This window comes from Cololabis saira, chromosome 17 (assembly GCF_033807715.1).
Source record: "Cololabis saira isolate AMF1-May2022 chromosome 17, fColSai1.1, whole genome shotgun sequence".
Taxonomy (NCBI): Eukaryota; Metazoa; Chordata; class Actinopteri; order Beloniformes; family Belonidae; genus Cololabis; species Cololabis saira.
Genome location: NC_084603.1, coordinates 14,518,949 through 14,534,926, shown reverse-complemented (window position 1 = coordinate 14,534,926; position 15,978 = coordinate 14,518,949). Strand labels below are relative to the sequence as shown.

Below are 15,978 nucleotides of genomic sequence, written 5' to 3'. Positions count from 1 at the left end.
ATTGCGTTTTTGAGGCGCATAACTTACTCGAAAAGTTGTGAAACTTGGCACGCACGTCCCATGTGGCGAAAAATTACGTATTCTAATAGTGTCAAAAAGGGGCGTGGCCTAATGGCTCAACAGCGCACCCTAGAAAACTTTGTGCCTCAAGCCCCACAATACGGTTTGACGTAGATGCACAGAAATCGATACACACCTGTATCATGTCCCAACTTAAAGAAAAGTCTCTTGGCGCCATGGCTGAAAACCAAACAGGGAGTCGGCCATTTTGAATTAATCGTGTCATTTTGGCGCAAATTTTGCCATTTTCGTACTTTAACGAACTCCTCCTAGCAGGATCGTCCGTTCGACATAAAACTCGCTCAGGAGACACAAAAGACGTTGACGATGAAAATCAAAATCGTGAGTTTTCGTGAAATGGCGTGGCCGTGGCGCCGCGTCAAACTTCAACCCTAAACAGGAAGTGATACTAGTAGCTGATTGGCCGATATGTGATTCTGCTGATAACTTTTGAATGGTTTGACATAGAGACTCGTGGGTGGTGTCATCGGACTCGGTATTGAGTCCTTGACCTTCATTGGCCTGAATTAGCTTCATCTGATTGGTTGTCCCTGTTTTCTGCTATAACTTTTGAAGGGTTTGACATAAACAGTCAGGGGTGGTGTCATCAGAGTTGGTTTTGAGTCCTTGACCTCAAATGGTGAAAATTGCACGCGTGAGGTCCCGTTCATTGCTGCTTGCAGCTTTAATTTTGAATATTGTGTTTATACTCTGAATTTCTCACTTGCATATTGAAGCAATTTAAGAAAGCTTGTGATCTAACTTTGGTGTGGCTGGTTTCTAGTTCAGGTCATGACCATATCTAGTCTCCCTGCTGGTGTTTCTACAGGACGGAGCTCCTGCTGGTGAAGCCACCGACACCGGTAGAGCCAAACCGTCACGCCTGCTCTCCCTGGACACTTTCCGAGGGTATGTATGTACACCATCACCAACATTCCTGCTTATCAGTCCATCGCCACATGCTGCTCATTCACAGGCTAATTCTTTATTTCTGATCAGTCTGAAGCACGATGAAGATTTACAGGCCGAGTATAATGAATAATTATGCCGGGGTCACAGTCTGGCCACATGCCCCCCCCTGAAGCCTTTGTTATCAGGCGGCATGGCCTTGGGCGTGATTTCTGATATCACTGCGTCTCGGGTTTGGAACAGAGTGTTTCTGTTGGACAGGAGTGATGCATGTGATTGAATCTGGGCTGCCTGCTAGCCTTAATTGTGGCCTGAGGGCAGACACAAAGCACGCCTATCTGGAAACAGGAAGCCAGCGTGGCTCTGACCTCCCCCATGCCAAATAATTGATGTAATAATACAGTCAACATATCAACACACATCCACACAGGCCATAGATCTCCTGCCAAACTGGAGAGGAAGAGGAAATCCAGCGGGACGGAGACAGCATCCAGCACAAAATTGGCATCTTCTCCATCTGTGGCTTCCTTTTTCAAATGAAGAGCTACTTGAAAACCACCACACACATGAGTGCCGAATTCAAAACGGTCTGCTTTTACTCTCCGTTAAGGAGCTGAAGGAGACTTTTCATCAGAAACTGCAAAAGCACACAGAGAAATATGTTTTCCCTCGGTTATAGTTTGTTGCTGCAGTTGTGTTCAATCTTCCCAGCTGAGATGTCACTCGAGGCTTGCAGATACTCGTCAGTTATTGATGTCCTGATTGGTGATACTGGGAAATTCTCATACCTGACAGGACAGTCAATCAAACTGTGACTCAGCGCTCAAGATTAACACTGCAGGTGCCTGCGCAGCCTGGTGACTTATGATCCACACCCCTGCTAAGTAACAACTTTCTGAAGAGAACAGACACATCAGTCATCTGCCATAAACGCCAAGACATTTCTGAAGGCAAAAGGCTCGGGTTCTGAGCCGAGAGGCTTTTCTGATCATTGCTCAGTCACTGACGTGATGTACAGAGAACTGTAAGATATGGTTCCCCGTTAATTTTTCTAAAAGGGTTTGGATTTTAATCTTGTGCAGGGGCTGCTGAAAGCTTTTCGCCAGTTTCCTTTGCTGCTGAAAGTCGTACCGTCAGACGTTAGTGGCGCAGAACAACAGATGGAACAACTATTAGAGCGAAAGCAAGGATTGTGAGTTGCGTTTAACACCAGGTGGCTGAATCATTGTGTGCTTCAGTTTGACCCAGAGCCAAGTTTTCCTTCAGTGCAGTTTCACTCATACGTGCTGATATCTGGCCACGAAACAAAAGAACGCTCACATTTCAGTCCAATTTATAATCTAATGTGATTGAATTAGTTGTCAAAGTACTTCATTTGTCCAGCCCAGCAGTAACTTAACACTTAGTAGTGCTCGAGTGTGACTATCAGTTTGTAATTGGGTGAGAGCACGAAGTTGATGCTCTTAACTGGTAATGTGCAAACGATTTAAATAACAGAAGACCGTAAGTGTCAGTTACAGCTCGGTTACTACTGCAATTCCTGACGAGTCTCCAGAGTGGAATTGGTGGCCGACTTTTACGGAAATGTTACAGAACGCCAGTATTTAAGCACCTTCTGTAATCTATACGCTATAAATAAGAGAAACTTATTCCAAGACACAAAATAAGTCTGTTGCTGAGTGACAAACCATAGGTGGAGAGCTTTTTTGGGATATGAACGATGTAAACTTGATTAAGACCAAAGAAAGAGTCTGCACTGATTCAATCTGGACACGAAAGCAACAGCCGACAAAGACTTCCCTAACCAATACTATGCTTCAGATTCATGGGTGCAGATCCCGGGGGGGACGGGGGGATGTGGGGGACATGTCCCCCCCAAATTCTGAAAAACATGAATTGTCCCCCCCAATAAAAATACCCTAAATTATTCAAAATTGAACAAATGTATTTTCAGACTTAAAGGTTGAATATGTAGAATATTTATTAAAAATATATTTCTAAAAAAATAATACATCCACGGTGCGTTTGGAGGTGTACAGAATGAAAGTATTGCTACTCCTTACGTCTTTCCTTCCTTCCTTCCTTCCTTCCTTCCTTCCTTCCTTCCTTCCTTCCTTCCTTCCTTCCTTCCTTCCTTCCTTCCTTCCTTCCTTCCTTCCTTCCTTCCTTCCTTCCTTCCTTCCTTCCTTCCTTCCTTCCTTCCTTCCTTCCTTCTTTCCTCCCTTCTTTCCGTCCTTCCTTCTTTTCTTCCTTCCTTCCTTCTTTCCTTCCTTCCTTCTTTTCTCCCTTCCTCCCTTCTTTCCTTCCTTCCTTCCTTCCTTCCTTCCTTCCTTCCTTCCTTCTTTTCTCCCTTCTTTCCTTCCTTCCTTCTTTTCTTTCTTCCTTCCTTCCTTCCTTCCTTATTTTCTCCCTTCCTTCCTTCTTTCCTTCCTTATTTCCTCCCTTCTTTCCTTCCTTCTTTTCTCCCTTCCTTCCTTCTTTTCTTTCTTCCTCCCTTCCATCCTTCTTTTCTCCCTTCCTTCCTTCTTTCCTTCCTTCCTTCTTTTCTCCCTTCCTCCCTTCCTTCCTTCTTTGATTCCTTCCTTCTTTTCTTCCTTCCTTCCTTCTTTTTTCCCTTCCTTCCTTCTTTGATTCCTTCCTTCTTTTTTCCCTTCCTTCCTTCTTTCCTTCCTTCCTTCCTTCCTTCCTTCCTTCCTTCCTTCCTTCCTTCCTTCCTTCTTTCCTCCCTTCTTTCCGTCCTTCCTTCTTTTCTTCCTTCCTTCCTTCTTTCCTTCCTTCCTTCTTTTCTCCCTTCCTCCCTTCTTTCCTTCCTTCCTTCCTTCCTTCCTTCCTTCCTTCCTTTCTTCCTTCCTTCCTTCCTTCCTTCCTTCCTTCTTTTCTCCCTTCCTTCCTTCTTTTCTCCCTTCTTTCCTTCCTTCCTTCTTTTCTTTCTTCCTTCCTTCCTTCCTTCCTTCCTTCCTTATTTTCTCCCTTCCTTCCTTCTTTCCTTCCTTCCTTCCTTATTTCCTCCCTTATTTCCTTCCTTCTTTTCTCCCTTCCTTCCTTCTTTTCTTTCTTCCTCCCTTCCTTCCTTCCTTCCTTCCTTCCTTCCTTCCTTCCTTCCTTCCTTCCTTCCTTCCTTCCTTCCTTCCTTCTTTTTTCCCTTCCTTCCTTCTTTGATTCCTTCCTTCTTTTCTTCCTTCCTTCCTTCTTTTCTCCCTTCCTTCCTTCTTTTCCTTCCTTCCTGGAAGTTTCTGAAAAACATGAATTGTCCCCCCCAATAAAAATACCCTAAATTATTCAAAATTGAACAAATGTATTTTCAGACTTAAAGGTTGAATATGTAGAATATTTATTAAAAATATATTTCTAAAAAAATAATACATCCACGGTGCGTTTGGAGGTGTACAGAATGAAAGTATTGCTACTCCATACATTTTTTTTTTTAGTCTGAATTAATATTTTTAAAACTTTTGACGGCCTTTTTGACATGTATGTAAATAAATTTGATGTTGGGTCAACTTGTGCTGTGTTTATTGTGCTCTTAGCAATGGGTCCTTTTTTTTTTTTTAGAACTGTTTACCACCATAACTGTGTTAAAACATGATCAGTTAGCTTAAACAACTTGTTTAGGGCTCCATATTTCATCCATATATCAATTGATTGTGCATAAAGTAGTCCCATAGGATAAAAGGAAGATGGTGAGAGGAATTTGAGATGAGTAGATCATCTCTACACTACATGCCCAAAACCCTTAAAATTATGATTTAGGAATATAACAGTTAAGTAAGCAGTGACACACACTGTTGGCTGTTTAGGACAAATAAACAAGAAAGGTAAGCACAAGAAATGATTCCCTGTGCAGTATTTTTTGGCGAGCCTTTACCAATTTATGGCATGGTATGAGTTGCATATTGGCAAAAAATTAAAAATTAAAATCACGTTGGTGTCCCCCCACATCCTGACATCGGATCTGCACCCCTGTTCAGATTAAGAATTTCTATTTCCCTTTCTCATAATTAGCGTCCCGTGTTGCATTTACAGTATAACAGAGCTCAGGATATTTTAATTAAAAACATGGTCAACATGCTCGCGATACTGCTGTGATTTTCACAGGGTCTCATCTGGCAAGGGATTTAACCTTTGTCTTTGTTACCATGGCGACTAATGGATTTGTTCGTTAAAATTTAAATGATAGCCCGTGTGCGTACATGTGTGCGAGAGACGGAGGGGGGGGGGGGGGGGGGGGGGGGGGGGAATAAAGCACACAGACACGCACGCACACCGGGGTTTACTCTGCTTTAATAGCCCTTTGGAGATGATAGTGACCGATTAAAATCTTGTATCAGCAGGTCGGGGCTGAAAGAGCAGTAATGGCTTCGGTGCACCTCTTAATTGAATCAAGGCAGAAAAACAAGAGGAGGCAGAGGTAGATACAGTGCACCTTATCAGTGAGTCTAAGTCTTACAGGCCGTCCTAATCTGGTTACGGCACTTAAAGAGCCCCTTATGATGTTTTTTTTTTTTTTTTTTTTTTTTCCTTTTGATGAAATAATATATGAAGCCATAAATTCATATGCTTCAGCCGGTGAAGTTTATGGCTCGCAGCAATCATCCGCTGCATCTCCACCACTTGCATTCCCTTGCAAGTTTATGTTGCGTCATGCACGCCCAGCCTATTTCCTTTGCAGGCCACACAAACACCCTCTCTCCTCTCTTCTCCCGTGCATGTCTGATTCAGTACAGCGCTCCATCACGTGAGCGGTGTTTCAGCAGCCTGGCCCAGTGCTAAAGCATAAAGTGCATCATATATTAGGTGCAAAGTCTTTAGTCAGCAAAGCTGCTCGAGGGGATCCAGAGGACAAGTGTTCATTTCCTGAGTGATTCATAATGCTTAGATTGCATTACCCTGGTTTTGGCGTTGTGACACAATAAAAAGCACAGTGTCTAGCCGCTCTAACTTTTATTCAGAAGTTAATATTCTCCGGTAATCACAAAATTGCGACTGATTTCTCGGAAAGGGTTAAAGGAGACATATATGACCTTTCGAAAGGGTTTCCTTCTGTCTTAATTTGCATGAGATGCTTTGGTCCATATATATTCAGATTCAGATTCAGAAAAGCTTTATTTATCCCAGAGGGGCAATTGCAAGACAACTGAGCAGCAAGACGTTGAAAATATCAAATAGAATAAGAAGTAAAATAGAACAAAATATATATTATTTTAACGTTGGAACAAAGTCTTTACGATACTGCGTTGCCGCGCAACAAGCGTCCAAATTCTGTTAGTATCAAAATTAGCATAGTTGAATATCTCAAAAACCGTAATAGCTAGCATGATGAGACTAAAATATTATGTAGTACAACGCGTCCTGGGTTTGTCAGTTATAATGATGTCTGTACGATAAACCGTTGCCTAGCAACAAGCGTTCAAATTAAAATTGAATTTTTTTAAAAATTTAAAGTTAAATATCGCAAAAAATTTAATAATTGGCATAATGAGGTTGTACGGTCCGTTAGTGCCAATCGGACCGAGTGTTTGAAAGTTTGAATAAACAACGTTAAAATGTAGAGTGACGTGGAGTTGGGTGGAGATAAAGATGGGGAGACTGGATTATTCTCCTGCAGGTCTGAGCGACTCACTAAATGAGACATTTTCAGACCACAAAGAAAATGAGTTTTTGAGCTGTTTGTGACTTCAAACACCCAAACAAAACACCCACATTTCATCGTTGCTGCATAAATGTTTTTATAATGTCTTGTAAATACAATGCCACATATGTTTTTGTCCAGTATTATTTATGTGTACATAAATCAAATGTATACTTAGTACATGCTCATCATTGCGATGTCTTCACAGGTTTTCTCTCACGGTGATGGTGTTTGTCAACTACGGTGGAGGAGGATACTGGTTCTTTCAGCACGCACCTTGGAACGGTTGAGTGAACTACAACACATGCATGAATTTGCAAAATGAGAGTGGCTCGTGTTGTACAACTTGTGCCTTGTAAATTAAGTTTAATCAAAAATCTAAAGATTAATCAAATCCAGAGGTGTTAATTAAGTGCACCACTCTCCACATCAGAGCTGATCTGTTCTCACCAATTATGATAAATAGTCTCAAAACACACACACACACACACACACACACACACACACACACACACACACACACACACACACACACACACACAGGACTCCCTCCTTCATGCAGACCAAACCAAAAGCCCAATCAGTAGATGTTTATTATTTCATACAACCAGTTAAAAAAAAAAAAAAACAAGGAGTTGAAGGTAACCCGGAAGAATATGAGGATAAAGACTGAGATACTCGCTGAGCTAAACAAGGTCCAAGTGCTCTTAAGCATTTGCAGGCAAGTCTTGGTTGTATTTTCTTATGCAAATATATGTTATGTGTAATATCTTTTAACCTTCAGGCCATGCATACCATTGTTCAGCAGTCTTTCCAAAAGTTTTGCAATCACCTCTTTGCCACAAGGGTGAATTGATTTCAGAGGTGTATTGATTAATCCTCGCTGCAGGACTACTGCCTTCACAAGAGTGCAGCTTTTTTTTTTTTTTAATTAATTGCAGCTTTCCAAAAATGGAAAGTTAATGATATAAGCAGTACTTTAAAGAAAAAGTATTGTTCTTAATTCACTCACTATAACGGTGTCCGTGGATCTGTTGGCTTTAGTTTACTCTGGTTCTCCTGGATTTGTTGCAGGTCTGACGGTGGCAGATCTCGTCATGCCGTGGTAGGTGCCGTGCAAGTGGACCGACCTTCATCCTGTCCTTCATTAACCGATGGGAAACCTATATGTTTGAATAATATATTACGGTTGTGTCTGCCAGGTTTGTGTTTATAATTGGAACTTCAGTGGTTTTGGCTTTCAACTCCATGCGGAGGAGAGGAGTTAGCCGCCAGCAGCTGCTGCGAAAAATCACCTGGAGGACGGCCGTGCTGATGATGCTCGGCTTCTGCTTCCTCAACTACTCTCCCAGAGATGGACCATGTAGGTACAAAGTACGCAGCAACATGACAGACATGGCAACCGTGCTGGAGAACAGATGGAGGGTTGTTATTTTTTGTTTGTGTGTTTATCACAAACCTGTTGATGTGTAAAATTAAGCTTGCTGATAAGGGTTTACTACAGGACTGTCTCAGAAAATTAGAATATTGTGATTTTCTGTAATGCAATTACAAAAACAAAAATGTCATACATTCTGGATTCATTACAAATCAACTGAAATATTGCAAGCCTTTTCTTATTTTAATATTGCTGATCATGGTTTACAGCCTAAGAAAACTCAAATATCCTATCTCAAAAAATTTGAATATTCTGGGAATCTTAATCTTAAACTGTAAACCATAATCAGCAATATTAAAATAATAAAAGGCTTGCAATATTTCAGTTGATTTGTAATGAATCCAGAATGTATGACATTTTTGTTTTTTTAATTGCATTACAGAAAACAAAGAACTTTATCACAATATTCTAATTTTCTGAGATGGTCCTGTAGATCTTTCAGTCAACTTTTACGCAACTTATGACTCATTTTTATAGTAAAGAAGTAAAAGAAATTATGCTTTTACTTGTTCTGGCTTCTTATTACATTATGATATGTTTGGGTTTTGGTCTTTGACATAAATGTTAAACATATTTGTCATAAAAGCCGGAGCTCCTGGACGTTCAGGGTTAACTAGGGGAGTAACTGTGCTGATCACCTGGGATGCTCAGGCCGCCCTTCACACATTAGCTATCGCCGGTGTTAATGCACTTTCCTGGGTGGGTGTCTGCATAACTGGGTTAAATAGTCCTGTTGCATGTGCAGTCTCCAAATCCAGCACCAGGGGACGTTTAACAGTGTCAGATTGAGGTAAGAAAAAAGAGAAAAAACCAACCACGGTGGTAATGGACAATTACAAACAGATAGAGTTACACTCGTCAGCTCCGTGCAGCTGCTGTCGGCCTCCGCCGCTGGAGCCCATCACAACAACACAGACTCTTCCCACCAAGTGCAGCTTTGTCCTCTGTCTCCAAGGATGTCCTTGGCTCTCCAGTCCCAGGGTTTGATCTAATAAGAGAATGGAGTCATATCAGCTCAATATGCTAAACCCTTTTAATGTCAGATGGGAGAGGAGGAGGTGTTAACCTTCGTCGGTAACCGTGAGTCATTTCATACGAATCCTGCGGTGGATGTTCAAGTATGGTCAAAAGAGTGTCAGATTAAGACTTTGAAACCAAATTCCTACACTTTACATACTACTTTTGTGCATTTGAGGGGGTTATAGTCAAGTACATAGACCGGGGTTCAGCAACCCGCGGCTCTAGAGCCGCATGCTGCTCTTTAGCGCCGCCCTAGTGGCTCCCTGGAGCTTTTTCAAAAATGTTTGACCTTTTTTTTCCTTTTTTTCTTATTTTTTCTTCCTTTTTAATCTCGGCATTTCGACTTTTTTCTCGTCATTTCGACTTTTTTCTCGAGATTGTCCTTCAACATTAATCTCGACATTTCAACTTTTTTCTCGAAATTTCAACTTTTTTCTCGAAATTTCAACTTTTTTCTCGAAATATCAACTTTTTTCTCAATTTTTTTTTTCCTTTTTTTTCTTTTCTTTTTTCCTTTTTTTCTCGTTTTCCTTTTTTCTCTTTTTTTCTTCCTTTTTCCTTTCTTTTTTAATCTCGACATTTTGACTTTTTTCTCTAGATTGTACTTCAACATTAATCTCAACATTTCGACTTTTTTCTCGACATTTTGACTTTTTTCTTGACTTTTCAACTTTTTTCTCAAGATTGTACTTTAACATTAATCTTGACATTTCGACTTTGTTCTCGAAATTTCGACTGTTTTCTCGAAGTGCATAATGAAAAAAAAAATCTTCCCCCAGTTATAACTAACATAGATGCATGCAGCATGTGTTGTCTTCATTCTAAGGCTGATACAAGACTTTTCATTTTTTGCGGCTCCAGACATATTTCTTTTTGTGTTTTTGGTCCAATCTGGCATAGACATAGACCCTGTGCAATTAACTTGTCTTTGGCATTAATATGCTGATCTGATCATCATCTTAATCATCATAATTAATAGTCAAACACAATGTGCTTCAGCTAGTGACAGACAAACAATTATAATTTCTGTTGTGTTTATTAAACACATCAAGCTGGGTTAACCAGCAGGTTAGTTAACCAGCGGGTTAGTTAACCAGCAGGTTAGTTACCAGGTATAAAAGATGGATGGAGAATTTTCAGCATAGCAGCAGAGAGGAAAACTGACCAATCACAATCTTCAATCTTTATCCCAGACGTATTGTTACTAAACTCCTCACAACCTCTAACTTTTCTTTTTTCAGTCTAAACCAGCTGGCTGCTGTTGACAGTTGCATCTTGTTTCCTCCCCAAACTCAAAAGAGATGTGGACCTTGCCCACAGATGTTGCCCTTCATGGAGCCACATAAACATATACGCAGATAAATATGTCCATCTCTCTCTCCCTCCGTTACTTTGATAAAGAACCTGAAAGCACTTTGGAGGAAACAAGTGGTGATTGCGGTGATAATCACCACCGTGCCTCAAATCTGCCGAGGCCTTTCTGTCCTTGGCACGAGCGGCCAGCTGTTTCCTTCTTTTCATTGTTATTCCAGTTTCTTTTTTCTCTTTTCTAACTGTCCATGTTCCTAATGGACTGTGCTGCTCCGACGTGTTGGGGATTCACTGCACGGCAACTGCGTCATTATTTACATTAGCACTCGGTCCGGTCACACAATACACTCTACTTTGCTCCAGACTCGACATGTTTTAAAGGATTATACCTTTTAGGGAGGCTTTTGGGTCGTGGGCGGGGCCTCTTTTAACGTTTTAGATGGATGCACCACCTTGGCGCTAGATAAACAGGGTCTGCCATCTAACTGAATGGGGTTAAAGCGTCTTTTGTTTGTTGTTTTTTTGAATAAATAAATAAATTCAAACTGACTGAAGAAGCTATTTTACTGAGTTACTGAATTTTTTTTGCACTCGGTTTTCTGACAGCATTTGTTTTCTTTTACAATATAATATATGGGCAGAAATATGTGCAACTAGAAACTGAATTTGAATCATTTATATTTGAATTGCTCAACTTGAATAATTGCATTAAAAAACTGAATCTGAATCACATAATTTGAATTTGTATTGTTTCATTTGAATCATTGCATTGAAAAACTGAATCTACATTCAGTTCTCACAATTCAAATTCAGTTCTTGCAATTCAATTTCAATTCTACTGTGCCAGACATCCGGGTCTTCCGCAGGAAGAGCAATCGAGTGCAGATACAGAGAACTCCTTTTCACGTAGCCTACTATAACCTCTATTTTCTTTCAACGATATAAACGACCAATGGGAGCTAGATATTTCGAAACCTATTGTGTTTTCTCCATTCTGTGTAAAAAGTGTAGATTTATATCTTGCCGTTCTGTAGAAAAATTGCTAAAAGTGCTCAGATTTTGGAAGTAAGCAGTTGCTAGAGGGGCTAGAAATGATTTGGCTGTAATTAAATGTAATATTTGTGGGAGGAAAAACACAGAAGTTGTTTAAAAGTGTGTAACTTGGGGATTAAAGTCAAGTTCCATTAATAAGAGCCTTGTACTTCTGTGAAAGGAGAGGTTTCCGTCCTTTATTTGATTTGCTCGGATCAATGACAGGAGCTATATTGTTTTTACAGCACTTGGTGTGACAAAGAGGTTTTCAATTAACTAATGTGTAGATTACCATCAATCTCTCGAGCAGCAGCCAATCTTATCCATCGCAGTCTATCACGGCCAAGAGATAACTGGGAATCTTTGATTAGCTTGGCATGTTCTTGACGTTTCCATATCCGGATCTCTCACTGCCGCCCCCTGACCTCACGCCGTCTGTCATTCCCATGTAGGGTGTCATAGGACGTCGATTCCTCGAGCCACCGTATTGGAGAGGTTTATCTGGGTCTTTAGGTTCATAGGGTGTGTAGAATATAAAACTGGCACATCAGTGTTTCTTGTGTGTGTTCCAGTGTCCTGCTCCTGGCTGAGGATCCCTGGAGTGCTGCAGCGTCTGGGCTTCACCTACTTTGCTCTGTCCATCCTGCAGACTTTCTGGGGCCAGACAGAAATCCCACTGAGAGCGGTGAGCTCTTCTGTCAAGTTCCCTGCAATCAATCATTACGCAGACAAAAATGCATTCAAGGGATTCAACCTAAAGCAGCACTTTTTTTTTTTTAAGACCGAAAGCCAACTGCTTTGTCACTGATTATTTCACCACCTCATTTTAGCTCGTAACATACTGAACAGGTCTGAATACAAGAGGTTGGACAAACGGAAACTTTAAATTTAGCATTCAGTTGTATGAAAAAAGAGTAAAAAAATGTATGTGAACTAGGGATGGGCGGTATGGACTAAAAAATGTATCACGATAATTTCTGGAATTTATCCCGATAACGATAAAAATGACGATAAAAAAATACCAATCCAACTCCACCTTTGTAACTATAAATCTATCACCACATTCAGTCTTTGGAGCCCCCAAATCACTGCTCTAAAAGAATACTGAATACTACTAAACTACACCAATTAAATTGAATTAATAAAAACCAATTAAATGAGTTACACCTGTACTGCAAAACTGGAATGACTCAGATCCGCCATGTTTGTTACACAAAAACCTCATCAACGGGAATTTTTTCTTTCTTTCTTTCTTTCTTTCTTTCTTTCTTTCTTTCTTTCTTTCTTTCTTTCTTTCTTTCTTTCTTTCTTTCTTTCTTTCTTTCTTTCTTTCTTTCTTTCTTTCTTTCTTTCTTTTTTTCTTTCTTTCTTTCTGTCATTCCTAATGTGAACATACTCAAATTAAAGTTTAATTTAAAAAGAAGAAAAAAAGAGTTCTGTCCAAAGCTAATTAAAAAAAAAACAATATTTTTTTGTAAAATGCAGCAACATTAATTATTGATTAATTTGAGCCTTTATTTAACAGACAAAAGTACATGATAATTGATTTGCAGTGTGTTCACCACATATTGACTCCAATAACACATTCAAAAGAGATCAGAGAGCGATTGAGGCAAAGAAAGCCAGAAACATCTACAAGTGACGTCAGGAGATTATGCAGCAGGCTGATTGATTGGTCACAGGTGAGGATGTCAACGTAAGTTATAAGGGAAACGTCCACTAAATCCACTTATCCTTTACAAAGATCTGTTGTGGCTGAACCTCTTCTGCCAAACTCTGTCAGTGGGTTGAAAAAGACAGATTCTCAGGTCAAAAACTGGAGGGAATGCTCATCTTTCAGGACCCACAGTAAACAAAAAGATGAAAAGATTCAAGATGTCTGGGAAACGCTCCGTGGGAGAAAGCCAAGGCTGGAAAACACAGTAGGATTAGTTTGACCTTGGAGTCCACAGGCAGCACTGGGAGATTTACTCCACTTTCTCCGTGGGCCTCTTATATCAAACAACCAGCAACCACTGTGTCCCACACACGTTTGCAAACTCTCTGATGGTGCGTCCGAGGCCAGTAGCCTTACTTACTGGATTCCTTACTTACGCAGAGGTGCAGGGATGTTGGAAATGCATTTGTTTACCATAGTGGAGACATCATTTTCAACCTCATTCTGCATGACTTACCTTCAACACACTGCAAAAACTCATTTCCTGGAAAGTAAAAAAAGCCTCATTTCAAGAAGACCAGAGGACTATTTAAGACTCTTTTGCTCATTTTAAGAAATCTAGCCAAGAAAATTTTTCTTGCCCCATTGGCAAAAATGTTGTGGCTTAAAATAAGACGATTTCGACTAAATTTAAAGGGGACCTATTATTTCATTTCATTTCATTTCATTTCATTTCATTTCATTTATTCCGTTCATGGTATATCTTCTTACAATGTTGTACATAATTCCAAGAAGTACACATTATCACCAGGCATCTAATACCTATTTAAACAGGCCTTGAATGTCTTAAAAACAAGCTTTTGATTGTTTTTGCTAAATAAATTAGAAATTCAGCCTCTGAGCCATGTCTTTATCTTCCCAGTCTCTAACCTCATTATCTATGCAGGATTCTGAGTGGGCGGGGCTATGATAATGAGGCACTGTGCTGATTGGCTGCCTGAATGACGCGATACACCGCTACCAAAAAATGGCGGAAGCTCCGGCTGGTGGAGTTTACACCGTGTCCTAACTGCATGCAATGCGAGCGATCGTCAGCGACAAAATCAATTCCATTGCTTTATTTTCTATTGGACTGTCCTAACTGGCCGCAGCAATGTAGCGCGACGCGGCGCGCTGTTTTAAGCTGAACATTTGTTGGACGCCCTGTTTCTATTTTCTTCCTGTCGCTCGCGTTGAAAGCCGGTTGAAAGCGCTATAGGAAACGGTCATGGATGAGGAACGGCTGATCCAGTTAGTTGAAATGAGAAGTTATCTCTATGATTCCTCCTCATTTCACTACAAAAACCTCAGTAAAGTGACAGCTGCTGGAGGGAGATGGACAGAGAGCGTCTGATGTCACGCAGTGCGACGCGATAGTCGCGTTGCATGCAGTGTTGCCAACTCCTCAGTAAGGAAAGTCGCTATTGGCTGTCCCAAAAGTCGCTAGAAGTCGCTAAATGACGTCATCGCCTAATTTGCATAATTGGCAATTTGCATATAACTGTAATTGACGCTGTAGGAGAGAGGAATAACGTCGTGGGAGAGACAAAAGTGAGTAAAAAACACCCTAAATATGTTTAGAACTACAAATGTACAAAAATAATTTCAACATTATCAAAATTTAATGATTTTAATGCTTTGTCTAGATCCACAATACACACATCAGTTTTGTCCCGTATTGTTAAATGTTATAACGGCAAATTTAATCAAAAGATTTTTATGTAGGGTAAAATTGCTAGCTCTACAACCAACCCTCCTCCTTTATCCGGGCTTGGGACGGGCAAAGTGACCCAAAAGAAAAAAGAAACGTTTACCTTTACATCCCGCTCTGCAAGCCAACGGCGGCTTTGCGCAAGCGCATTTCATTTGCAGTCTGGATGCGGAGTGGTGAGGGTCTCGTCTCTGCTCTGCTCTGCCCACCAGATAAGTCTCCAATAACACCAGAAAAAGTCGCTAAATTTGTCGCTAGTAGCTTTTTTGAAAAAAAGTCGCTATAGGGGGTCTGAAAAGTTGCTAAATCTAGCGACAAAGTCGCTAAGTTGGCAACACTGCACGCATGCAGTTAGGACACGGTGGTTAGTTGTGGGCGTGGTTTGCATTCTGGTTATGTAACAAAAGTGGGCAGAATCTTATTGGCTCGTAGATCCACATCACACTGGACGGCTCATCCGGGCGGCTGTACAGACACTGCAGAATTTGGTTGCTTTCCTATTTCTCTGAGTTGGCAGGCTGAGGGGAGACCACTTTATATATGTTAAAGCAAGAAATAACGTGTTTTTCATAATAGGTCCACTTTAAGGAATATTGGGCTTAATTCTAGAGGGGCTGTTTTTCCAGTGCAACACAGAGTGGGCTTGACTGACCTGTCTGGAGTCCACACCTGTCTCCTATTGAAGATGCATGAAGCATCACGGCGAGGTGGATCAGATATGAAGGACCACCGACGTTTGAGGGGCTGAAATCTTGTAATCAAAAAGAAAGACCTCAAATTGTGCAGCAGTTTGAATCTGCAGTTCTCAATCAATTAAAAGGTGCCTCTCTGACTTGATTTGAGTTTATTTCTGATATCATATTCAAGACTGGATCAAATGTTATCAATAATAGCGTGTGTGTGTGTGTGTGTGCAGCATCACTGGTGGAACCCTGTCCAGGACGTCGTCCTGTACTGGCCACAGTGGCTGATTATCATCGTCCTGGAGGCTTTATGGCTTTGCATCACTTTCCTCCTGCCCGTACCCGACTGCCCCACGTAAGTCCCCAACAAGGCTCCGACTGTCACACACTCTCATCCGGTCCAGTCATTCATCCACTCTACATATATGTGCGGAGAAAAACCGCTGCACACATCTATTCTTGCTGGGATTATCTCCATTTAGGGATTTT

At 40.8% G+C, this 15,978-nt stretch overlaps 1 protein-coding gene across 2 annotated transcripts in view; it reads left to right on the top strand.

The window, feature by feature from the left end:
• The window catches only part of si:dkey-192p21.6 (uncharacterized protein LOC565246 homolog), a 43,615-nt gene that overhangs the window by 11,053 nt on the left and 16,584 nt on the right, over window positions 1-15,978 (top strand). For both annotated transcript variants that reach the window (XM_061746048.1, XM_061746049.1), the window contains exons 7-12: window positions 890-969; window positions 6,807-6,883; window positions 7,673-7,703; window positions 7,801-7,961; window positions 11,972-12,084; window positions 15,723-15,844. In XM_061746048.1, the coding sequence (XP_061602032.1) occupies window positions 890-969; window positions 6,807-6,883; window positions 7,673-7,703; window positions 7,801-7,961; window positions 11,972-12,084; window positions 15,723-15,844 (584 nt within the window). The remainder of the gene's footprint in view (window positions 1-889; window positions 970-6,806; window positions 6,884-7,672; window positions 7,704-7,800; window positions 7,962-11,971; window positions 12,085-15,722; window positions 15,845-15,978) is intronic.